Here is a 25,198-nt window from a genome sequence, read left to right as displayed (position 1 = left end):
CCAGAGTGGCTGCACCAGGTCACATTCCCACCAACAGTGCAAGAGCCTTCCCCTTTCTCCACATCCTCCCCAGCATGTGTGGTTTCCCATCTTGTTAATTTTCCCCATTCTCACTGGGGCGAGGTGGGATCTCATGGGGGTTTGGATTTGTATTTCCCTGATGGCCGGTGATGGGGAGCATGTTCTCAGGTGCTTGTTGGAGCCCTGGAACTCCTGTCAGTGCCCTCGGAAGATTCTACAGAATCCCAGGAAGGGCTACGCCCTATTTTCCCAGTAACCCAAACCGCATGAATTTCCAAGTAAGTTCTTTTTGTTGTCTAGCCTATTTCTCTCTCTTGAAATTTAAACTCTTTCTGAGCTCTGAAGATAAAGAGAAGGAGCAGAGAGCTGGCGCTCCCGATAGCCACTAAGCGACCTGCAGGTGAAGACCCGCGGCCTCGGCCCGAAAAAGTGGGGAAACCCGCGCCCCCAAGAGGCCTTAACGCCCACAGCAGCACGGCCCCGCGGCCGGCGTCACGTGCCGGCGCAGCGCAGCGGGTAAACTACAACTCCCATCGCGCCGCGCGGCACGCCGGCGTCGCAAAGCCTCTCGCTGATTGGTCAGTGGGGATATTTGAAAGGAGGGGCTGGCGCGGAAAACGAAGGTTGCGTCCTGGGATTCTTGCTGAGCGCTCGCCCCGGCGAGCGAGTCCTGGGCCTGGGAAGGAGGCGACCCGTGGGGCAGTGAGGCCTGGAGCTACTCGTGGGCGTGTGTTCGCGCCCCGGTGAGGTGGGGTCCGCGGAGCTGGCTGGAGGGAGAGGCGGGGCGGCCCCGCGGGGGAAGGTCGGGTGGACCTCGGGGCGTCCCGGCGGGCGCGGAGCTCGGTGCAGGCCTCGGGCATGGGGCTTGGGGTGATGGGCTGCGGCGGGAGGCTCGGGAGCCACCCGAGGAGGAAAGCGGAAGCGTCGGTTTATAGCGGAGCCCACTGTCCTGGCATGGGCTTTTCCCCACGATGGGATTTCTTTCCCTTTTTTTTTTTTTTTTTTTTCCAAAAGGTAAACTCTACACCTATCGTGGGGCTCGAACTCACGACCCGCAGATCAAGAATCATGTTCCACCAACTCTCACAGTCAGGCGCCCCTCAGACAGGATTTCTGATGGGATTCTTTGCCTTCCCCCCGCCTTCCGCAGCCTTCACGCCCTTCTCCTGGCCTTCCTTTAGCTCCATTCTGAATCTTCTCCGCCTCCTCTAATCCTTCTCCTTTCCCCTAGCCCTCCCACGCCATGAGAAGCTTCAAAGGAATCGACTTCGGGACCTTGCTAAGCAACCCAAAGGAGGCTGAAGAATTGCTGCCTGACTTGAAGGTAGGGCTGCTTTCTGGTTCTGGGTACACCTGGCTTTTCAAGATGAGCTGTTTTGTTTTTGTCTTAAGAAACAGGTTAATCGGAGATCCCCTCCTGAGCAACCCCATGGCTAGTTCTCTTTCCCTACCTCGATATCCCAATCACACGTTCCTCTCCTCTTAGGAGTTCCTGTCCAAGCTTCCAGCTGGTTCACCCAGCTGCCGATCTGATGCCGAGAGGAGACGAGCATGTGATGCCATCTTGAGGGCTTGCAACCAGCAGCTGACAGCCAGGCTGGCTTGCCCTAGGCACCTGGAGAGTCTGCTGGACCTGGCAGAGCTGGCTTGCGATGGCTACGTGGTGTTCACCCCCCAGCGCTCACCCCTCTACCTGGAACGAATTCTCTTCATCTTTCTTCGGAACATTGCCACACAGGGAATCCCAGAGGCCACACTTCGATTCGCGCAGCCCCTCCATGCCTGTTTGGTGCAGTGCTCTCGCCAAGCTGCTCCCCAGGACTATGAGGCTGTGGCCCGCGGCAGCTTTTCTCTGCTTTGGAAGGCGGCAGAAGGCCTGGAGGATCAGCGGGCTGCATTCTCGGCTCGGCTGAAGGCCTTGAGTTTTCTGGTGCTCTTGGAGGATGAAAGTACCCCTTGTGAGGTTCCCTACTTTGCTTCTCCAACAGCCTATCGAGTGGCAGTTGCCCATCAGCTATTTGATGCCACTGGGCATGATCTGAATGAAGCAGATGCTGATTTCCTAGATGACCTGCTCTCCAGGCATGTGATCAAAGCCTTGGTGGGTGAGGGAGGGGGTCCTCCTGGTCCTCTCTCTCCCCAGAGGGCCCTCTGTCTCTTGGAACTCACCCTGGAACACTGCCGTCGCCTCTGCTGGAGCTGCCACCATGCCAAGGCTACCAGGGTAGTGGAGAAGGCCCACGAATACCTAAGGGACACCGATTTGGCCCCCAGCCTCCAGTTATGCCAGCTTGTGGTTGAACTGCTACAGACCGGGGAGGGAGAACCTCAGGCTCTGGCCAAGCTTCTGATCACGGCATCAACTATCCTGAACAACAGCGTGGAGGCCCCATCACCCCCTCTGCGGGCATTGTGTGACAGCTGCCAGTTCTTCCTCTCAGCCCTGGAGCGAGGCATCAAGAGGCGCTATGGACCTGATGCTGTTCTGGGCCTCTTTGCTTTTCTCAGGGGCTACTATTCTCTCATCCGGCAGCTGCAGGACAGTGTAAGTTAAAGACCCTTGAGGTGGGTTGGGAATGTGGTTCTGTAGACTGTCAGGCTAGGGTCTTTGGTAAGATCTGAACGCCTTGGCTCCCTCCTTGGTAAGCCATTCTCTGGATATGCCTAGCCTGCAGGCCAGTAGCCTAGTCTACCCTGAGAAGGCAATGGGCTCTCCTAATGTCCTTTATTTAAATAAATTAAAACAAAGATATTATTTATGTATTCATGAGAGACACGCAGAGGGAGAAGCAGGCTCCATGCAGAGAATCTGATATGGGACTCGATCCCAGGACCCGGGGGTCATGCCCTGAGCCAAAGGCAGACGCTCAACCACTGAGCCCCCCAGGCGTCCCTTCTAATGTTCTTCCTATTTTTTTGGGCCGAGTCAGCTTTCCAGGACTCTGGGCCGGTCTTCAGCTTGGAGCTCATGCTTTGTCTCTGCCCCTCAAACCAACCCTTTCCTTCCTCAGGTCGGTGGGGACTCCTCCAAGCAGCGGCAGTCTTTAATCCAGATGCAGTTTCAGGGACTTCATCTCTACACTGTAGTGGTTTATGACTTTGCGCAAGGCTGTCAGGTACAGTCTGGGAGTCAAAAAACCTGCACGGGTCCTGGGGCCCGGGGTTGGAGCTGCCCTTGTAGAGCTTTGGGGTGGCTTTGGCTTTGGCTTCGGGGTGGGGTTGATGTCACCTCTCACCCTCAAGCCCTTGTTACTTCTTCAGGTAGCTCAAGTGGCTGACCTGGCCCAGCTAGTGGAAAGTTGCAAATCTACTGTGGCCTGGATGCTGGAGGTCTTACAGAGCCTGTCAGGCCAAGAGCTGACTGACTACCTGGGCATGACTGGTTAGTGTCCTGGGGCCCAGATGCGCGGGGGAGGCTCTTCGCTCACTAGGTAGACAAATAGCATTTGCTGGATGGTTCTGACTACCGAGGGGGCTCCTTGTGGCTTGAGGAGGCAGTGGAAAAAAATGATTAGAAGTCCGAGTGACCCTACATTTAACAGCAGTAGAGAAGTAATGAGGTTAACTTATAATAGCAGATACAAGGTTTTCCCCATTGACTTTGTAATATGATTTGGTGTTGCTTTCATGAAAAGGTTTGTACCCAGGGATCCCTGGGTAGCTCAGCAGTTTAGCGCCTGCTTTTGGCCCAGGGCCTGATCCTGGAGTCCCGGGGTGAGTCCCATGTCGGGCTCCCTGCATAGAGCCTGCTTCTCCCTCTTCCTGTGTCTCTGCCTCTCTCTGTGTCTCTCATGAATAAATAAATGAAATCTTTATTTTTTTTATTTTGATTTTAAGCATGACATTTTAAAAAATTTTTATTTATTTTTCATGAGAGACACAGTGAGAGAGAGAGAGGCATAGACATAGGCAGAGGGAGGAACAGGCTCCATGCAGGGAGCCTGACATGGGACTTGATCCCAGGTCTCCAGGATCATGCCCTGGGCTGAAGGTGGCTGTAAACCGCTGAGACACCCGGGCTGCCCAAATGAAATCTTTAAAAAGAAAGAAAGAAAGAGACAAAAAGAGGAAGGAAGGAAGGAAGGAAGGAAGGAAGGAAGGAAGGAAGGAAGGAAGGAAGGAGAGAAAGAAAGAAAGAGAGAGAGAGAAAGAAAGAAAGAAAGAAAGAAAGAAAGAAAGAAAAAGAAGGAAAGAAAAAAGGTTTATACTTGATATGTGACTTTATGACCTTTCTAGATGTTTAAATTTTTTTTCAAGATTTTATTTATCTGCGAGAGAGAGCACCAGCAGGAAGCAGAGATAGGGCAAAAGGAGAGGGAGGAGCAGACTCCCCACTGAGCAAGGAGCCCAATGCAGGGATCCCAAGACCCTGGGATCATAACAGGAGCCAAAGGCAGACGCTTAACCCATTGAGGCACCCAGGTGCCCCTTATATGTTTAAGTTTGTTTTTTTTTGTTTAAAGATTTTATTTATTTATTCATGAGAGACACAGAGAGAGAGGCAGGGACACAGGCAGAGGGAGAAGCAGGCTCCATGCAAGGGGCCCGACATGGGACTGGATCCCGGATCTCCAGGATCACACCCTGGGCTGAAGGCAGCACTAAACCGCTGAGCCACCAGGGCTGCCCTGTGTTTAAGTTTTAAAGAACATTTATAACTTAAAAAACAAACGTGAAAATGCTTTAAAAATCAAACTGCACAAAAGGACTCAAAATCCAAAGTCACCCTCCCACTCATAGTCCTAGTCAACAGGTTCCCCTCTGCAGAGGCAATTATTAACCATTTTTTAGGTATGGTTCTACTAGAGATAGACTGTGTATATATAAGCCAAGCATATGTACTTCTCCCCACACTTTTAGTTGACATGAACAGACAGAAAAGTGCTAAGATCATAAATGTATGGTTTGATGGATTTTTTTTACAAAGTGAACATACTTTGTAACCAACATCTAGGTCAAGTAAGAGCATGACTTAGACCCTAGGAAATCCGTCCTTCTGCCTCACTTTTTGAGATCTCCCCCCACCCCAACAGCAACCATTCTCCCTACAGCATAGATTGGTTTTGTCTATTTTAATATTTTATAATACATTTCCCCCTCATTTTATAAAAAGCGTGGCTCATTAGTTTAAATTCTACAAACCCAATGAGTTCAATCATTGGAAGGTTTCGGAGAACTTTTCATATTCATATAGTCAGTGGTTGAACCTTCCCATTGAGATGAAAATATGATCAGGAGTCACAAAAATTACTAGCATGAGAATTCTTCCCAGAATATCGAAGACTGAATTTTTCCCCAACCATCTACGTTAATAGCCAGGAAGCTGTATAAACTAAAATTTAGGAAAATTTTATTCATCCAACAAATACCTATTGAGTACCTACCATGTGCTAAGCACTGTCCTGAGTACTTGGGTATATCAGCAAACGAAAGGTCCCTGCCTTCACGGAGCCACATTCCAGTTGGGGGAGAATGATGATAAACAATAGAATAATTATCAATATGTTAGCAAGTGATCAGATATGGCAGGAAAGGAATAGTAGAGCAGGATAAGAACGGGCGTTAGGAGTTCAGGGTGGATGAAGGGGCAAGTTCCTGTTTAAGGTAGGGTGGTCAGCGTAGGCCGCATTGAGAGGGTGACATGAGCAAAACTTGGAGGTTGGGATGAAGTTGACCATGTAGACACCCGGAAAAGGACACCATCCCTGGAGGATGTCAGGCCAAAGCCCTGAGCAGGAACTGGTCTGGTGTGTTCAAGGAATAGTAAGGAGACTACTAGTGTGGCTTCCGAGGAGTGAGGGCAGAAGGAGGTAAGGGACAGGCCAGCGTGTGTCCCCAAAAATGCTGCCCTTTAGAGCAAGATGAAAACAAAAATTGGCCTGCGAGGTGAGATGAACCCTATGTGGGAATGAGGACTCAGCTCTTAAAGACACAGGCCGAGGGGCTGGCAGGTGTGGGTTTGCTTTACTGGAATGAGGTCATGGAGTGACTTGCAGCAGGAAGGGGAGAGCTGCCCCCCAGCAGTAGGGGTTCCTGTCTGACCTGGCGGCTGCTGAGCCCACCAAGGTTGAGCTGCCCCCTACCGCCTCTCCAACAGGAGGAGCAGGGGGAAGTGTCCTCCTGACAACTGCTCTCTCTCACCTGCAGCCTCCTACACCAGTAACTTGGCCTACAGCTTCTATAGTCACAAGCTGTACGCCGAGGCCTGTGCCATCTCTGAGCCCCTCTGTCAGCACCTGGGCTTGGCGAAGCTGGGCACCTATCCTGAGTTGCCTCCTGAGAAGGTAGGAGGGCAGGAAGGGAGGTTCTGTGGGTGTCTTGAGCAGCATGAAAGAGCCCGGCCAGAGCTCAGCCTTGGAGTAGGGTGTTAGGAGCCATGTGTTGGCACCAGTACTGGGGGGCAGTGTGTTCCATGCCTCACTTGTACTGTTTCTAATTTTTTTTTAATTGTCTCACTTTTTATATTAAACCATGTCCCAAGTTGGTGGCTCTCAACCTGGGTGGTTGCACATGAGAATCACCTGAATTAGCCTCAAGCTGATTGCAGCAGAATCTCTGGTGCTAGAACCCAGGCATCTGGATATCTTCAAAGTTCCCCTAGGAGGTCCTTTAAGTAACCAGAGTGACAGCCACCCCCAGGATACCTGTGAAGGGACGGGTTGGCTAGATTGGCAGGCGCGATGGGTGGTGGAGGGCCTGGGGTTTCATCGTGAGTGAGGTCGATGAGGTGCTCAAGGATTCAAGGGAAGGCGTGATATCGGATTGGCATTTGGGGTTTCTCTGGCATTGTGGGGGCGAATGAACGGGGTGCAAGGACAACACTGGGCACCTGCACCTCTCTAGTGGCCTCGGCGGGAGAGGGTGGGTGTGAGGATTCCAGGATTAATCTGGCGAGTGAGGGGCTGTGAGGAAGGGAGAACAGTCCAGGAGGGCCTGGCATTTCCGACTGAGGAGAAGGCGCCGACCTGGGGAGAGGGGTTGCAGGAGGAGGAGCAGGTGTTCAGGGGCATGAACATAAGTATGGGGATGGGCTGGGCTTGAAGCCTCAGGTTGCAGCCCTGGGGTATTTAGTGGAAGGCCTCTTCTGCCTCGACTGGCTTGGGGCGGCTTGGGGCGGAGGCCCACCTTGTGGTGGCCCCTGTGCAGGCCCCTGCCCGCCCACCCATTGTTGCAGCCTCATTGGTTCCTCCTTGCAGTTTGGTCTGTTTTCTCCGGTCAGTTGCACAGATGCTTCCGGCTGCACGGAGAGAGTTTGAAGAAACTGGGTAAGCAGGCCGAGGGCTGCACGATGGTGACTTTGTGGCTGGCGGCCCTGCGGCCCTGCGGCCCCCAGCACATGGCTGAGCCAGTCACCTTCTGGGTTCGGGTCAAGATGGATGCAGCCAGAGCAGGAGACAAGGAGCTACAGCTGAGGTGAGGCGGGGAGAGGGACAACCCTGTTTGCTCGCTGGCTCGGGCTGGCATTTGGGATTCACAGTCCTGTTCATCCTTCCGTCTGGCAAAGGCACTGATATTCACTGTTATTCGTCAAGCGCCTACTGTTTGCCAGCTGCTGTGCTGGGTGCTGGGGGGGAACAGGGGCCACAGGCAGTGCTCTTGCTTCCATGACTGGAAACTTTGCAAGCTCACAGCAACCCAAGGCTGGGACTCCTTGGCACGGGGCGCAGGCTTCATGGTTCGTGGGCTCCCTGACCTGGGGCTGGGCCTGCCTTCTCTCAGGACCCTGCGAGACAGCCTGAGTGCCTGGGACCCGGAGACCCTGGTCTTCCTGCTGAGGGAAGAGCTGCAGGCCTATAAGGCTGTGCGAGCGGACACGGGGCAGGAGCGGTTCAACGTCATCTGTGACCTGTTGGAACTGAGCCCTGAGGAGACACCGGCTGGGGCCTGGGCTCGAGCCACCCACCTGGTGGAACTGGCTCAGGTGCTCTGCTACCACAACTTTGCCCAGCAGACCAACTGGTGAGGAGGCATGGCTGGGGATGCCACCCTTGCTTCTTGCCCTAGGTCCTCTTGCCCTCTTCAACGGCTGTTGCCCTCTCCGTGTCCCTGAGCATCTGCTGTGGTCACTCCTGTGGCCACAGGAGCTCATTCACAGGGTGGGGCCGGCTGTTCTGCAGAAGGCCCTTCCCAGGATGCTGTGGCAGGTACGTGTCGTGGGCCTGGCTTCAGTGCCCCCTCTCCCTACAGCTCTGCCCTGGATGCTATCCAGGAAGCCCTGCAGCTTCTAGAGTCTGTGAGGCCCGAGACCCAGGCCCAGGATCAGCTTCTAGATGATAAAGCACAGGCCCTGCTGTGGCTCTACATCTGCACTCTGGAGGCCAAGATGCAGGAGGCAAGTGTGGCTCTGCACAGAACTGGGTATAGGGCCTGTTCTCCCCAGGGCCATGGTAAGCTGGTGCCAGCCCTGTTTTTCATCGTAATCTCCCCATCCAGGGTATCGAGCGGGATCGGAGAGCCCAGGCCCCTAATAACCTGGAGGAATTTGAAGTCAATGACCTGAACTATGAAGATAAACTGCAGGAAGACCGCTTCCTGTACAGTAACATCGCCTTCAACCTCGCTGCAGATGCTGGTGAGGGCTGTGAATGTGGTGTGGTGGGATACGGGCTCCTCTGTGGCTTCCTGCGAGCAAAATGGGGACCCTGGGGAGGGGAGAGGTGGGCCCGGAGGGTCGGGGGTGGGCACAGAGGGCAGAGAATGTTCTGAAGAAGGCTGCGCTCTCCCCAGCTAGCCCACTCTGAGAGAATGGCTGGTCTCTGTCTTCTGACTCCTAGCTCAGTCCAAATGCCTGGACCAAGCCCTGGCCCTGTGGAAGGAGGTGCTTACGAAGGCACAGGCGCCTGCTGTCCGTTGTCTCCAGCAGACACTGGCCTCTCTGCAGACCCTAGCAGCCCTCTATCAGCTGGCGGCAAAGGTAACGGGGCAGGGTGCTAATACGGCCTAGAAGCCCAGCTCTTTCTTTCTCCTTCTTTGGCCTGGTAGCTGCTGAGAAACCATGTAACCCAATCGGGCTCTCCCACCAGCCTCCCTGAGTTGAAATCCAAGCTCCATCCTTTATGAGTAACTCGCCTTGGCACGTGACTTAACTTCCTAAGCCCAGAGTCCTTATCTCTCTAAAATGAGGACAGGAATAGTACAATAGTACTGCGAGGACCGTGTCGTCAGCACTCAGCGAGATAACCCATGTTGTGCCTAAGTGCAATATTCAAATGTCAGCAATAACTTTATTAATGCTTAGATAGTTTGAGGCCCCTGTACTCAAACATACAGAGATACTTAGAGGCCCAGTGTTACACTTTTACATGCAGTGTCAGGCCGTTTCACAGACTCCCTGAAGCTCTTCCCTGGACGCCACATTCGGAACCTCCAAAAAAAGAACATTGCACGTCAAGGACCTTTGTTACTGTGGCCATTATCAGGCCATATTTCTAGCTTGAGGACTGTGGGAAGCTGCCTCAGCCCTGGACCCGAGTCTTGGCTCTACCCCACACCTGTGCTGTGAACTTGGACAAGTTGCTGAACTCATGTCATTCGTAATCTTTTAGGCTATAGTCCTCTATACAGTTCAGGTTAGGTTAGAGGCATTGTGAAGATTGAGTGGGTTGATGCACATGAACCTCTTTTTTTTTTTTTTTTTTTTTTGACAATCTGATATTTTTATTATGAGACTTTTTTTTTTTAAGATTTTATTTATTCATGAGAGACAGAGAGAGGCAGAGACACAGGCAGAGGGAGAAGCAGACTCCCTGCAGGGGGCCGGATGTGGGACGCGATCCCAGGTCTCCAGGATCACACCCTCAGACGCTCAACTGCCCAGCCACTCAGGCATCCCTATTATGAGACTTTTGAAGTTTCATTTCAAGTTTTTTTTTTTTTTTTTTTTTAAGCACTCTCCACACCCAACGTGGGGCTCCAGCTCATGACCTCAAGTCAAGATCAAGAGCCCCATGTTCTTCCAACTGAGCCAGCCAGTTACTCCTTCAAATTTTTTTTAATTGAAATATAAATGACATACATTATATTCTTTTCAGGTGTACAACATAGTGATTTGGCAATTTCATATATTACTCAGTGCTCAACACCATGGGTGTGGTCACCATGCAACATTATCACAATATTATTAACTATATTCCCTATGCCGTACTTTTCATCCCTGTGACTTTTTTTTTTTTTAAAGATTTTATTTGGGACGCCTGGGTGGTTCAGTGGTTTAGCACCTGCCTTTGGTCCAGGGTGTGATCCTGGAGTCCCAGGATCAAGTCCTACATCAGGCTCCCAGCATGGAGCCTGCTTCTTCCTCTGCCCCTCTCTCTGTGTGTGTCTCTCATGATTAAATAAATAAAATATTAAAAAAAAAGATTTTATTTATTCATGAGAGACAGAGAGAGAGAGAGGCAGAGACACAGGCAGAGGGAGAAGCAGGCTCCACGCGGAGAGCCCAATGTGAGGCTCAATCCCCGGACCTGGGATCTTGACCTGAGCCAAAGGCAGACGTTCAACCGCTGACCCACCCAGGCGTCCCATCCCTGTGACTTAAATCTATTTTATAACTGGAAGTTTGTGCGTCTGGATCCCCTTCTCCGATGTTGCCCATGCCCCCACCGTCATGGAAACCTCTTAGCACGGTTCTGGTCCATAATAAGCTCTCAGTAAATCCCAGCTGTTGATGCTGACTGGCACCTAAGCTTTCAAACAGGAGGGTAATTGGTGGTAAGCTCTCATCTCAGGCTCCTTGAGGGTGGCGGAGGGTTACTATGTGTGTAGCCACACTCCATCCAGGCTCTGAGGTTGGATCAAGGTCTCAAAGGGTTGGGGAGCTGAGGGTAAACATGGAGGTTTGAGCAGGAACCAGGTAAACTTCCCACTTCTGGCCGACCAGCCCCTGCAGGCCCTGGAGGTCCTCCAGCTTGTTCGGATCGTCTCCCAGAGGTTGGAAGATCACGCAAAGGCAGCTGGCTCCTCCTGCCACACTACCCAGCTGCTCCTGACGCTCGGCTGTCCCAGCTATGCCCAGGTGAGCACCCAGCCAGCCAAGCCTGGAGCTGCAGGCGGGATCCAGCTTTAGGACATTTTTTCCCTGAGAAGATAAGATACTGAAGGGCCATCTTCCCTGCCTTCGACCACCACTTCCTGCTGGAAGATCGTAAAGCGTGGAGTGGTTGGGAGGCAGCTGTGGGAAGAGGAAGTGTCTTTCCTTCTCACCGCCAAAGCATTGTTCACTAAGTCTTACAGATCCTGCCCCAGGAATAGGCCGCTAATCCTGTATTTCCCCACCGCTTGCCCTGGTCGCTCTCTGCTCGTGTAGGACTGTGCTGCCACCACCTAGCTGGGCTCCCTGCCCCCAGCTTCTCCCTCCTGCACTTGGTCTTCTAACTGCTGCTGACATGATCTTCTTAGGCACAGATCTGGTCTTGTCTTTCTTCCTGCTGATGGGATTTCATTGGTTTCTTCATTACCTGAAGGATGCTGTCTACACTCTTTGCTCGGTGTTGCACACCTGGCTCACTTTCCCTTGCTCCCCCACCCCCCGTGGGACGGACGTCCATCCGCACCAGTTACTGTACAGCCTTGTATGTGCCTCCCTCTGTGGTTGTGTCAGCTCCTCCACCCTGAATGCACCTCCCCACCCTCATTGTTCATCCAGCCGACTTCTACTTTCTTTTCAAGGCCTAGCTCGATCGCCCTTCCTTCATGAAGTACTTTATACATCGTCTTCTTCAAGGGCAAAATCCTCTACTTTCCCTGGGTCCCCACGTATCTTGATCACACAGTGTGCCTGCATCCCATGGCACTGCAAGCTATTGGATGGAAAGTCTTGCTTTTTTTCTTAATTAAAAAAATATATATATATATATATTTTTTAAATATATATTTTTTGGGTGGGAGGAGGGACAGAGGGAGAGAATAGAATAGAATCTTAAGCAGGCTCCAAACCCAGTGTGGAGCCCAATGTGGGGCTCGATCTCAAGACCTTGAGATCATGACCTGAGCCAAAATCAAGACGCTTAATTGACTGAGCCACCCAGGTGCCCCTTTAATATTTTAAAGTAATCTCCACACCCAGTGTGGGGCTGGAACTCATAAGCCACAGATCAGGAGTCCCACACTCCCCTGACTGAGCCAGCCAGGCACCCTAGGTCCTGCTTCTTGCTTCCTTTTTTTTTTTTTTTTTTTTAAAGATATTATTTATTTATTCATGAGACACAGAGAGAAAGAGAGAGGCAGAAACACAGGCAGATAAAAAAAAAAAAAAAAGACACAGGCAGAGGGAGAAGCAGGCTCCATGCAGGGAGCCCGACGCAGGATTTGATCCCGGGACCCCAGGATCACGCCCTGAGCCCAAGGCAGACGCTCAACCGCTGAGCCCCCCAGGGATCCCTCCTGCTTGCTTCTTCCTCAGCTTGTGTTTCTAGCGTAGGGGTTAACGGGAAAATGCTAACTGAACGTTTTAGCGAGTGAATGAATAACTCTCGTATAGGTTATAATATTTGAAATCCTATTCAGTTGTATGTGTCTGCATCTCACTTGCAAGTGCTTTACTCCACTTAAATGTGAAGTCCGGCGGCCTCTCCTCGCCAGCGTGCTCACACACCCCGTGGTTATTCCTTAGCTGCACCTGGAAAAGGCAGACGCCAGCCTGAAGCTTCTGGATCACACCACTGACACGTACTTGCTCCTTTCGCTGACCTGTGACCTGCTTCGAAGTCACCTCTACTGTGTTCACCAGAAGGTATATCTCACTTTCTCAATCCCCAGCGTTCCCAGGTAATGGGAGGGTTCCAGGGTTTTCGTGATTCTTGTACGGCTTCTGAGATTGCCCTGGAGCTCGGCGAGGACCACTGACCCTGAGAGGCCGCTGTTTCCCAGCCTTGGCACCCCACCCCTGCCATGGAGTGTCCCCCGCGCTCCTCTAGGAGACGCGTCGCCTGCCCCTTCTCTCCCGGTTTCCTCAGTCGCACCGTCTGGCCCCATGACTAGAAACTGGGATGACCGCGGTCTTGGGCAGGCGCTGGAGCCTAGGGTGGGAATCAGGTGGGGTGTGGAAGCCCCGAGGCTCCCCAGGACCCCGCGGTGGGACTGGCTGACCGCACGAGCCCCGTCAGACTAGTCTTCTCCGCGGTCGTTATCGTTCTCAAAAGCGAGGCCCAGGCCGGAGGGTCCCCGGGGCGTCCCAGGCTCTCCGTGGCTGATGGCACTTTGCTCCCTCCCGCCCCCCAGGTGCCCGAGGGCGCCGATCTGCTGCTGTCCGTGCTGCGGGACCCCGCCCTCCAGCGGCAGTCCAAGGCCTGGTATCTGCTGCGTGTCCAGGCCCTGCAGCTGGTGGCCTGCTACCTCGGCCTCTCGTCACACAGCCTGCCGGCCCCCCTGCGGGAGCAGCTCTGCACCCAAGGTGACGAGGCAGGGTGGGCGCTGGCCTGGGCCTTCGTGGTCAGATCGCGTGGTTAGTCTCTCCAGGCTCGTCCCGAGCCTTTGTCCACACAGCCGGGGCCAGCGCAGGCCCGGGGCGGCGTGTGAGCATCTCTTGGCTAGAATGCTCTTCTGACGGGGTACCTGAGGCCCCGTGCGGCCAGAGGGAAAGGGCTCTGGGCACAGGAGGAGCGGCCGCGAGCCTTAGCAGGTGGTAGCAGTCGTGGCTGCCGCATCTCCTGTCCCCGTCCTGCACAGGCTGGCAGACACCCGAGATCGCACTCATCGACTCGCATAAGCTCCTCCGAAGCATCATCCTCCTGCTTATGGGCAGCGACGTGCTCTCGACGCAGAAGGCAGCTGTGGAGACCCCGTTCCTGGACTCCGGTGAGCCTGAGGCAGGGAGCCGGGGCCTGAGGGTGCGAGTGGCCGTCAGGAGCCGGGCTGCAGCCCAGTGACAGTGGGCCCGTCTCTCCTTCGCTACAGGGGAAAATCTGGTTCAGAAGTGGCAGGTTCTGACCGAGGTGCTGAGCTGCTCAGAGACGCTGGTCTCCCGCCTGGGCCAGCTGGGCAGCGTGAGCGAAGCCAAGGCCTTTTGCTTGGAGGCCCTGAAACTCACGACGAAGCTGCAGATGCCACGCCAGTGAGTACGGGGCGGGAGGCTGAGGCCAGAACCCGGGTGCCCACGCGCTGGACCCTGGGTGCCCACCCTCTCCCACAGACGAGCACGTCCTGGACGGGCTGGGAGAACGTGTTCCGTGGCTAAGGGAGTGGGGCCTGTACATGTTCACATCCCGTAGGACTTTTCACATCCTTAAACAGGCTAATCCGCGCAGTAACTCCAGAAGGGAGATGGCGAACATACCGTGTTTCCCTAAATCTCTTTGCCACAGACTTTTTTTCTTTTCTTTTTTGCGGATTGCCATTTGAGAAATCCTGTCCTCGTGAGCAAGGATGACTTGGGATGACAAAGCAGCATAGAGGGTTTTTCTCCCAGGGAGCCATGAAGTCAGCTGGAGGCAGGAAAGGCCTTTCAGAGGCAGGAGACCGCCGTGGCTCCGCCTGTGAGAGGGGCCGAGAGGCAGACCCGGCAAACAGGCTTGCGAGAGTGGGTTGTCACCTCCTCTCCCAGGTGCGCCCTGTTCCTGGTGCTGAAGGCGGAGCTGGAGCTGGCACGCAACGACCTCGACCTCTGCCAGTCGGACCTGCAGCAGGTTCTGTTCTTGCTGGAGTCTTGCACAGGTGAGCAGCTGTGCCACGGGCGGTGGTCAGTGTGTGGTGCCTGGGAAATCAGAGACTGACCTCTGGTCCCTGGGGCGAAGCTCCTCCTCCTAAAGTCAGACCACTGGTCTCCCTCCTTCAGATGGCTTGTCCATGACGACCCCTTCCTGGCTCTAGTTTTCCACACTAATACATTTTGGCTATTTAAATTTTTTAAAGATTTTATTTATTCATTTATGAGACACAGGGAGAGGCAGAGACACAGGCAGAGGGAGAAGCAGGCTCCCTGCGGGGAGCCCGATGCAGGACTCGATCCCAGGATCCTGGGATCACAGCCTGGGCCGAAGCCAAATGCTCAACCACTGAGCCACCTAGGTGTTCTTAAATTTTATTTTTTAATTAAAAAAATTTTTTTAAGTAGGCTCCATGGCCAGCATGTGGGGCTCGAACTCACGACTCTGAGATCAAGAGTGGCATGCTCCACCAGCCTAGCCAGCCAGACGCTGCTGCCTGTTTACAATTCATTTAAATAAAATTTCAAATTCATTTCCCCAGCCACTTGCCGCGTTTCATGTGCTCAGTAGCCTCATGGACAGCACAAATGTAGCGTCCTTGGAGGGCTTAAGTTAATAACAAAATCGCTTATTTATAGTACATTTTTTTCTTACCAACCACTTTTACCTCTGGTATTTCATTTGACCCACACAAAAACCTGGAAAGTCAGGTAGACACATAGATTTTTTTTTTTTTTTTCATTTGTAAAATGAGGAAGTTGAGAAATTCAGTGTTTGGGGCCAGGATCATGGGCCTCGAGGGGGCGGGAGCCAGGATTGAGACGTGGGCCTCCTGGCACCAGCCTGCTATCCTGAGCCACGCAGCCGCCTCACCTGCAGGGATGGGGGCTTTGTGGGCTCTGTTAATCCATGTGGAATGGGATTTTATTGGAAAAAATAATAAGCCATATTAACGTTTAGTATGTTTGCACAGTAACCAGTACAAGTAGTTAGTAAATAACACCGATGTTAGGGAGTTGGGCCTCGGGGTGGCTCAGGAAGCCCTTGGTATGACTTCTCCCAGTTGTGTAATTCTGGTTCCACTCTTCCCAGACTTTGGGGGACTAGCCCAGCCCCTGGACTCTGTGAAGAAGGTGCACCTGCAGAAGGGCAAGCAGCAGGCCCAGGCACACCGTCCTCCGGAGCTTCCAGAAGAGGAGCCCTTCCTCAGAGGCCCTGCTCTGGAGCTGGTAGCCACTGTGGCCAAGGAGCCTGGCCCCGTAGTGCCTTCTACTAACTCTTCCCCTATCCTGAAGGTGAGGACCCCGCCCAGCGCCGGCTTCCTGACCCACCTGCCCATGTGTGACTGCCTCCTCTGTGCCAGCCCTGTCCTCTCGGCAGTCTGTCTGCGCTGGGCATTGGTCACCGCGAGGGTGCGGCTGGCCACGGGCCATCAGGCCCAGGGTCTGGATCTGCTGCAGGCCGTGCTGAACGGATGCCCTGCAGCCACCGAGCGCCTCACCCAAGCTCTGCAGGCTTCCCTGAATCACAAAGCACCCCTGTCCCCTGTCCCGAGGCTTCTGGATGAGATCCTGGCTCAGGCCTACACACAGCTGGCACTGGAGGGGCTGAGCCGCCCGTCAAACAAGAGCCTGGGGAAGGTCCTGCAGTCAGCGCTGAGGTTTGTGGCAGCGCAGGCTCCCCACCTGGAGCCTTGGCGAGCCAGCCTGATCTGGGTTCGGGCCCTGGCAAAGCTGGCTGCCCTCAACTGTTGCGCGGCCCAACTTTTTGCAAGCTCCTGGGGCTGGCAGCCCCCGTCCGTGAAATCGCCCCCAGGCTCAGAGCCGTCTAAGCCTCGGAGTCAAAAACATTCTGGAAGAGAGCATCAACAGGCAGCCTCTTGCACCCCGTCCCTCCGTAACACCTCTCTGAAAGGTCCGGAAGGTGGAGGACTGCCCTGCACACCTAAGCCCCGGGGCCAGGCCAGGCAGGCAGGCCCTCGTGTCCCTTTCACCGTGTTTGAGGAAGTCCTCTCTACAAAGAGCAAGCCTGAGGTTCCCAAGGCCCCCAGGGTACAACAGAGGGTCCAGACGCGACTCAAGGTGAGGTGGGACCGTGGCTCGCCGGTGTTGGGGTCAGGTGGGTGGTTCTGGAGAATTCTGCAGAGCAGGTGTCTCCGTGGGATAGCTTCCCAGGGCCCAGTGGGACTGTTAGCTTTGCTGTTGCCTGCAGGATCCTACATCTTCTACAGGACAGTCCTTTGTTTCAGACAGAAGCTGCTTTCCTTGACTCTCTGGTTCCTTTCCGTTTTCATCCTTCCTCAGCTTCTGTTCCCTCCTCCTCTCCCTCCTTGCACACCCAAGTCCCTGCCCGAGATCCAGCTCCCTGCCCTAGATCAAGCATGGTGGGTGTCCGTGTGCCCCAAAGGCCTCTGCGATAGCGCCTCCGCAGTGCCACCTGCTGGCGCGGTCTTGTCACTGAGGCCCTTGGCCCTTCTGTCTTTCCCGCCCATCCCAGGTGAACTTCAGCGATGACAGTGACTTGGAAGACCCGGTCTCAGTTGAGGCACAGCTTGCAGAGGGGCCCAAGAGACGGGGCACTGCTTCCCAGGGCCGGGGCCGGGCCAGGAAGGGCTCGGGCTTGAAGACTGTTTCGGTGGCAGCCCCAGCTAGTGCCCCCCGGCGCCCTGGCCTCAGTGGCAGGAGCCAGAGGGCCAAGAAGGTGACACCAGGGCACCGTGAAGAGCTGGGCCCTGAGATCATGAGGACCATCCCCGCGGAGGAAATGACTGACGACCAGATGGAACTGAGCTTTGAGATCCTTAGGGGCTCTGATGGAGAAGACTCTACCTTAGGTACGATGGCAATGGGGGAAGGGAGAAGGCACGTACATTTTTAGGGGGTTACTCCAGGACCGAAGCACAAGAAAGAACTGGCGCCAAAGACAATACAGAAATAAAGCTTTTTTCCTGGCTCTGGGACTGGATCCTAGAAAGGACAAAGGGGATGGCAGGAGGAAGGAAATACAAAAAGTCCCGTTCTCTCCTCAGATGGGAAGGCACCCGCTCCAGGACCTGACACGGCCATAGGCGAATGTGAGGTGTTGAGACGTGATTCCAGCAAAGAGGAGCTGCCCATCCCACGCCCAGACAAGGAGAGAGACAAGGACTTCGGTCCTCGGCTCCGGCTCCCCTCAGCCCCTACAGCCATTGGTGAATACGCTGACTGCAGCGGTCTGGTCACTTGGAGAGGGCAAGCCTCTGGGGCTCTTGATCCTCATGCCCTTCTAGTCTGTCCACGGTTCTGTCTGTGGATCCCCATCTACATCTGGTCGCCTTGGAACCTGGGTTTCAATCCCTGCAGTCTCCACTAGCTGTGCACAAGTCACTCCGCCTCTCTGAGCTGCTATTTACTTTACCTATAAAATGGGGTTTGGGAAGATGGAGTGAGTTGATGTGAGTCTCGTATCATCCCACTTGGCATGTTGCCCTTCATAAATGATAGCTTTTCTTTTTTAAGATTTTAAGATTTTATTTATTCATGAGAGACAGAAAGAGGCAGAGACACAGGCAGAGGGAGAAGCAGGCTCCCTATGGGAAGCCTGATGCTGGACTCGATCCCAGGACCCCGGGGTCACACCCTGGGCCAAAGGCAGATAGATGCTCAACCACTGAGCACCACCCCCAGGCATCCCAATAGCTTTTATTATCCAAGTGGGAGAGGAGGTAGGGCCTTGGAAAGCTGGAACTTTCGTGGAAAGTTCAACCAGCTAAGAGGTACAGGACTCCTCTACAGCAAGTATTCCAACTTCCTGTAGGTGTGTCCACCCTGGATTCCATCTGTGACTTGCTGACCGTTGCTTTCCGTGGGGTGAGTCACTGCCCTCCGAGTGGGCTCTATGCTCATCTCTGCCGCATCCTGGCTTTGTGCTTGGGGCACCGGGATCCCTGTGCCACTGCCTGCCTCGTCACCGAGTCTGTGTCCATCACCTGTCGCCACCAACTGCTCACCCACCTCCACAGGCAGCTCAGGTGAGTCCCTGAGGCCCTTGCCGAGGCAGACAGGAAGGAGGCTTTGGGTTTTGGAGGAGGGAGAAGTCACCCGTGCTTGTGTTGCCCGCAGCAAGGCCCAGAAGCACCGGGGATCACTCGAAATGGCAGAGGAGCTACAGAGGCTGAGCCTGGAGGAGAAGCCTAGAGATGTCCCCCTGGCCCGCATCCAGCACCTCTTTTCCTTCGGGGCTTCGGGTTCCGGTCAATTCCCTGAGCCCGAGAAGGAGAGTTTCCAGGAGCGCCTGGCGCTCATCCCCAGGGGTATGGCCGCAGGCTTCGGCTGGCTCTTCTGTCCCTGTCTGCCTCTTACTAAGGAGTTAGGTGAAGGAGCTTAAGGCATTCGTTAATATAGATCTGTGATGTTTATGGAAGGACGTTCATACTTTCTCATTGATTAGTCATTTTGTTACTCTCACCAGAGACAAATACCCTAAATCTGAAGGTTTTTTTTTTTTTTTTTTCCTCCTTTAACCTCAGTTTTGAGTTTCTAGCACATTCAGTGCCTTTCTTCAGGGCTAAGTTCAGGTGTCCAGAGTCTCCCTGTGCTCATGGAAAACATGTTAGCAGATTTGCATGCCTCCCTCTGTTTCTCTGAGGGACACAAAGTAGTACGAGATGTGGACTGTGGCCACAGGAAGCCGTTAGGGCAAGGGAGAGCTCCTTGAACTCTAGTGACGAGGAAAGAGTTCTTGGAGTTGTTGGGAGTTGTCTTGAGTGACGGCTAGGAATTGAGTGCAGAGCATAGAGAAGGGAATTCCTCGTGAGAGCCGAAATGACCCAGGGTATGCTCTGTGTGTCAGGCGTGACTGTGTGTGTGTTGGCTCTGGCCACGCTCCAGCCTGGAACTGTGGGCAACACCCTGCTGCTGACCCGGCTGGAAAAAGACAATCCCCCAGTCACTGTGCAGATCCCCACTGCCCAGAGCAAGGTAGGTTTCCTGGGTCGGCAAGCAGAGTTGGGCTGGGGTGGGCTGCTGGTCCGGCTGCTCACATTCTGTAGCCGGGGGATGGAGAGACGGTGATCCCGAGGACCAGGAGAAAGCTCACAATCCCATTTCCCCAAGCTTCCTCTGAGCGCAGCCCTGAAAGAGTTCGACGCCATCCAGAAGGAACAGAAGGAGAACAGCAACTGTACAGACAAACGAGAATGGTGGACTGGGCGGCTAGAACTGGACCACAGGATGGAGGTGTGTGTCCCCAAGGTGGAGTCAGGTCAGGCCTGCCCTGGGAGTGGCCCTGGGGTATCAGTGTCTTCTCTCTCGGGGCAGGGGATGGGGGGGTGTTTCTGTCAAGGGCCAATGCTGAGTTACCTCAAGTCGTCCTTTCTGGAAACATAGGCCTAAATTTAAAAATGATGTCACCTGGGAAAGACTGTAAACAGGAGCCCAAAACCTGAAGGTGCAGTGGTACCAGAACGTTTAGAGACACATACAAGGAGGGATGCCTGGGGGGGCTCAGCGGTTGAGCGTCTGCCTTCAGCTCAGGGCGTGACCCCGGAGTCCCGGGATCGAGTCCCACGTCAGGCTCCCCTTAGGGAGCCTGCTTCTCCCTCTGCCTGTGTGTCTGCCTCTCTCTCTGTCTCTCTCATGAATAAATTAAAAAAAAAAAAAAAAAGATATATACAGGGAAAGGAATATAAGCCCAAGTGTCAGCTTCCTGGGTTTAGCTTTCATTGCCTGCCTGTTTGCATTTGTCAAAACGTGGTGATATGCAATAAATCATCTCATCTGTCCTCAAAGTCTCAGCAAATGAAAAACATTTCTAGCTTCTTGCCTTTTTTTTTTTTTTTTTTTTTTTTTGAGGGGGAGAGAAGAGGGGAAGGGGAGTAGAGGGAGAGAGAGCATCTTAATTAAGTAGAGCCCGATGTGGGGCTCCGTCTCAAGACCCTGAGATCAGATTGACGTGAGCCAAAACCAAGAGTCAGATGCTTAACCAGCTGCACCACCCAGGCGCCCCGGGAGAGAGAGGGAATCTCAAGCAGGCTCCACACCCAGTGCAGAGCCCAACCCAGGGAGATCCTGAGATCATGACCTGAGCCGAAATCAAGAGTCAGATGCTTAACCGACTGAGCCACCCAGGTGCTCCTCTAGGTTCTTACCTTTTTAACTGGCGGAAAATAACACAAGACAAATACACACGTTAGAAACCCCATTTCCAGGGGATCCCTGGGTGGCGCAGCGGTTTGGCGCCTGCCTTTGGCCCAGGGTGTGATCCTGGAGACCCGGGATCGAATCCCACGTCGGGCTCCCGGTGCATGGAGCCTGCTTCTCCCTCTGCCTGTGTCTCTGCCTCTCTCTCTGTGTGTGACATAAATAAATAAATAAAAAGAAGCTGAAAAAAAAAAAAAAAGAAACCCCATTTCCTCATATCCAAAATGTTGGCGTCCGGGGGGCCAAGAGACTCCACTCCTCTGACTGGAGGATCTGTTCTTCCTCATTCAGGCTCTCATCACTTCCCTGGAGAAGCATGTGTTGGGCTGCTGGAGGGGACTGTTGCTACCATCCAGTGACGACCCTGGCCCTGCACAGGAGGCCTCCCGCCTACAAGAGTTGCTGCAGGAATGCGGCTGGAAATATCCTGACCCAACTCTGCTGAAAGTGAGTGGAGACATCAGGGAAGGGGATGGAGCTCAAATGAATTCTTGCCCACGTGCCATCGTAACTGGAGGTGGGAGCCGTTGCGCTCACTGACCACGTTCCCCTGCAGATCATGCTCCATAGTGCCAGAACCCTTGCTCCCGAGGACATTCAGACCCTGGCCTATGGGCTGTGCCCAGCCCAGCCAGAACGAGCCCAGGAGCTTCTGAGTGAGGCCGTAGGACGTCTGCAGGGTCAGACGGTACCAAGCAACAGGCACCTTGTCTTAGTGCTAGACAAGGTAAGGAGCTAGGGCTGGAGGGGTGGTGTCTGGTGGGCGGTGGGTACCGACTCCCCCCTCATGCCCCTCTGGACGCTTGTGCATCCTGGCTAGGGAGAGTAATCCGTGTGTGCTTTCTGCCCAGGACCTGCAAAAGCTGCCATGGGAGAGCATGCCCAGCCTCCGGGCGCTGTCCGTCACTCGGCTGCCCTCCTTCCGCTTCCTACTCAGTTACTCCATCATCAAAGAGGTGGGGTTCAGGGGGTGAGGAATGACTGATCGAGGGAGGTCTTGGGAGACAGGAATGGGTCTTAGGGACCGGTGGCTCATTCGTGAAAGGGCTTTGGAGTTTGCTGAAGGTTGAGCCAGACCAGGGTCCTGACCACCAGTGTCTTCTCCTCAGTCTGGGGCCTCGTCAGTGCTAAGCCAAGGGGTGGATCCACGCAATACCTTCTATGTCCTGAACCCTCACAATAACCTGTCCAGCACAGAGGAGCAATTTCGAGCCAATTTTAGCAGGTCAGTGGGATAAGAGTAAGAGAGGGGCTGGGGGCGGGTAGAGACAACGTAGAGGGGCAGTATGCCCTTTTCGCCTCCGGAATCACGTATTGCAGCCCACCTTCTCCTGGTATTCCCTCTGCTGACTCCATTTCTTTTCTTTTTTTTTGTTTTTTTTTTAAAAAAAAAAACCAAAAAAAAAACAAGGTCTGGCCAGTTTTATTAAAGAAAAATTTTTGCGTGATTTACTTTCCACCCGTCTGTTCTGGCATGCTTCTAATGATATCAGAATCACCTGGATCCATGATAGCCAGTGTGCATACTCTAGCATTTCCCACACGCTGTGCCCAATTCAGTATTACTGCCACTGTAGTGATGGACACCAGTTTTGGCCAACATGGCGTAGTATTCTATTTCAGATTTCCTCAAAGCCGGGCAGTTGTCGGCCAGGATGACCAGTTTCGCTTTGCCGTGTCTGATCATTTTCAGGGTCTGCTTGTACCCCAGCACGTACTTTCCACTTTTCATAACCGGTTGGAGCCTAGAGTTGATCGACTCCAGCGACTTTTTTGTCTTCTTTGCGGCCACCATCTTCCTGCTTTAGATGCGGGACGACCCCAACCAACAGCAGCCGCCAAAATGGCCCGCTGACCCCAATTCTAATCCCTACCTTTTCTCTGCAGTGAAGCTGGCTGGAAAGGTGTGGTTGGGGAAAGGCCAAGCCCAGAACAAATACAGGCGGCCTTGACGGAGCACGACTTATATATGTGAGTGCTTAAGGCAGGGACGGGAGCGGGGGTATCACCGTGGCCTGCTATGGGGCCTTAAAGGACGCCCCTGAAGACATGGCCGAGGCCGGGTACTGCTGGGTCAGACTCATCTCCCGTCCCTCTGCCTTAGCTACGCAGGGCACGGGGCTGGGGCCCGCTTCCTGGACGGACAGGCCGTCCTCCGGCTGAGCTGCCGGGCGGTGGCCCTGCTGTTCGGCTGCAGCAGCGCGGCCCTGGCTGTCCACGGGAACCTGGAGGGAGCTGGCATTGTGCTCAAGTACATCATGGCCGGCTGGTGAGTCTTGAGGGCCCAGCCCAGGTTCCTTCCCCGGCCTGAACCCTAATGCCCCACTCTCCTCGCGTTCTAGTTCTCTGACATGTGGGGGCCTCAAGCCTTTGCCCTCCTCTACCCTCCTGGAACTGTGGACCAGGCACTTCCCACTGGCTCACTCCGCTTTCCTCACCCACCATCAGCAGTCGCGTTTGCCCGCGTGTTACGGCCCTCACTTTGCAGCTCTTCCTTGTCTTTTCCCAGTCCCCTGTTTCTGGGTAATCTCTGGGACGTGACTGACCGAGACATTGACCGCTACACGGAGGCTCTGCTGCAGGGCTGGCTGCGGGCAGGCCCAGGAGCCCCGCTTCTGTACTACGTCAACCAGGCCCGCCAGGCTCCCCGACTCAAGCATCTTATTGGGGCTGCGCCTGTGGCGTACGGCTTGCCCGTCTGCCTGCGGTGACCCCCCTGGAGCTGCCCCAGCGCCCTCAGGAGCCACGTGACAGTTCCACATCCTCTTAGATATTTTAAGTGATTTTTCTGTGTTTTATATGAAACATTTCCCTTTGACTTAACCTTAATATAATAAAGTTGTAATACTTCAACCCTGTTCCGTGGGGTTCATCCCACTGCGTGGCGGAAGGGGTGAGAACCTTGCAGGAGTTCAAGTCTGAGACTGTGGGGAAGAGGCGAAAGCACAGGGAGAAACTGGCCCGGCTTGGCGCCGCGGACAAAGCTGAAGGAGAACAGGATCAAAACGCTCAGTGGAGGGATCCCTGGGTGGCGCAGTGGTTTGGCGCCTGCCTTTGGCCCAGGGCGCGATCCTGGAGCCCGATGGGGGATCGAATCCCACGTCGGGCTCCCGGTGCATGGAGCCTGCTTCTCCCTCTGCCTGTGTCTCTGCCTCTCTCTCTCTCACTGTGTGCCTATCATAAATAAATTAAAAAAAAATTATTTAAAAAAAAAAACGCTCAGTGGGGACAAAGCCTCCAGGGAGTGGGAGAGTACCGAGCGCCGGCGGTCCGGCTCCGTGCCTTCAGCTATCCTGGGAGCGCCGGGAGCTTTTTTTTTTTAATTTTTATTTATTTTTACTCATGACAGACGCACAGAGAGGCAGAGACACAGGCAGAGGGAGAAGCAGGCTCCACGCAGGGAGCCCGATGCAGGACTCGATCCCAGGTCTCCAGGGTCTGCCCTGGGCTGAAGGCGGCGCTAAACCGCTGCCCCCCCCCCCCCCCCGGCTGCCCCGTCCTCGCCCCCCTCCCGCGTGGGTGCTGAAGAGGCCCTGTCCCCACATTCTTCTGTCACACTGGTCGTCGGGAACTTCAGCAGCGGATCCTCCGGGATCCTGCTGTTGGTGGACGGTTTTTCTCCCCCCAACTGGACCGTTAGGTTCCCGGGGAGCACAGCATCTCCCACTCTGCGGGCACCTGGCAAAACGCCGTTTTGATGAGTAAACTCTGCGCCGCACGCGGTTGGGAGCTGCGTCCCCATTCTCTCCTCACGCCCCCGCCTCACGGGCCCAAAGCCCTCGCCCGTGGTTCGCTGGGTTCACACCGCCCACGCGCAGCACCACGCATTGCTGTGCAAGGCTGCCGCTGTGCGTGGGGGATTTTTAAGATTTTTTTGAGAGGAAAAAAAAATTTTTTTCTTTGAGAGGGACGCCCGGGGGCGCAGCGGTTTAGCGCCGCCTTGGGCCCAGGGCGTGACCCCGGGTCACGAGATCGAGTCCCGCGTCGGGCTCCCCGCGTGGAGCCTGCTTCTCCCTCTGCCTGTGTCTCTGCCTCCCTCTTTCTGTGTCTGTCATGAATAAATAAATAAAATCTTAAAAAAGAAAAAAAGTTTTCTTTGAGAGCGCGCGGGAGTGAGGGGGAGCCCGAGGCGGGGCCGCCGCAAGCACGCAGGGCCGGGCCGCGCGGAGGGCGACGGGCGCCCAGGCCTCCGCTCCCTCAGCTCCCTGAGGCCGGGGTCGAGGCCGGGGTCCTGTCGGGCCCGCGTCACGGCGCCGGGCCGCGGAGGTCCCGCGAGAACGGCGCGCGCTCCCGCGAGGCGGGTCCAGCCCGCAGAGGCCGCGGCCCCGCCTCCCGCGCGGGGGCCACAGAGACGGC

At 54.5% G+C, this 25,198-nt stretch overlaps 1 protein-coding gene and 1 pseudogene across 2 annotated transcripts; one reads left to right on the top strand and one right to left on the bottom strand.

The window, feature by feature from the left end:
- The first annotated feature begins 609 nt into the window (after positions 1 to 609).
- Positions 610 to 23,695, top strand: ESPL1 (extra spindle pole bodies like 1, separase). 2 transcript variants are annotated; one of them, XM_077869881.1, is made up of 31 exons: positions 610 to 764; positions 1,253 to 1,345; positions 1,508 to 2,566; positions 3,033 to 3,137; positions 3,283 to 3,403; positions 6,169 to 6,305; positions 7,241 to 7,434; positions 7,741 to 7,980; positions 8,209 to 8,353; positions 8,455 to 8,593; positions 8,796 to 8,935; positions 10,901 to 11,035; positions 12,632 to 12,751; positions 13,240 to 13,411; positions 13,687 to 13,815; positions 13,915 to 14,071; positions 14,561 to 14,670; positions 15,756 to 16,744; positions 17,160 to 17,496; positions 17,692 to 17,853; positions 18,459 to 18,672; positions 18,764 to 18,954; positions 19,494 to 19,621; positions 19,757 to 19,879; positions 21,134 to 21,289; positions 21,399 to 21,569; positions 21,694 to 21,798; positions 21,952 to 22,067; positions 22,730 to 22,813; positions 22,947 to 23,111; positions 23,352 to 23,695. In XM_077869881.1, exons 2-31 carry the CDS (start codon positions 1,265 to 1,267, stop codon positions 23,551 to 23,553), a joined length of 6,327 nt encoding a protein of 2,108 aa, XP_077726007.1. In that variant the 5' UTR covers positions 610 to 764; positions 1,253 to 1,264; the 3' UTR covers positions 23,554 to 23,695. The 2 variants fall into 2 exon arrangements, with proteins under 2 accessions (XP_077726007.1, XP_077726006.1); XM_077869880.1 differs by having other exon boundaries at positions 612 to 769.
- Positions 20,418 to 23,941, bottom strand: LOC144296742 (large ribosomal subunit protein eL30 pseudogene; annotated as a pseudogene).
- Positions 23,942 to 25,198: the final 1,257 nt, after the last annotated feature.

Source organism: Canis aureus, chromosome 25 (genome assembly GCF_053574225.1).
Source record: "Canis aureus isolate CA01 chromosome 25, VMU_Caureus_v.1.0, whole genome shotgun sequence".
Taxonomy (NCBI): Eukaryota; Metazoa; Chordata; class Mammalia; order Carnivora; family Canidae; genus Canis; species Canis aureus.
The sequence above is the reverse complement of the archived record's forward strand: the minus strand, read 5'-3'. Positions and strand labels throughout refer to the sequence as shown.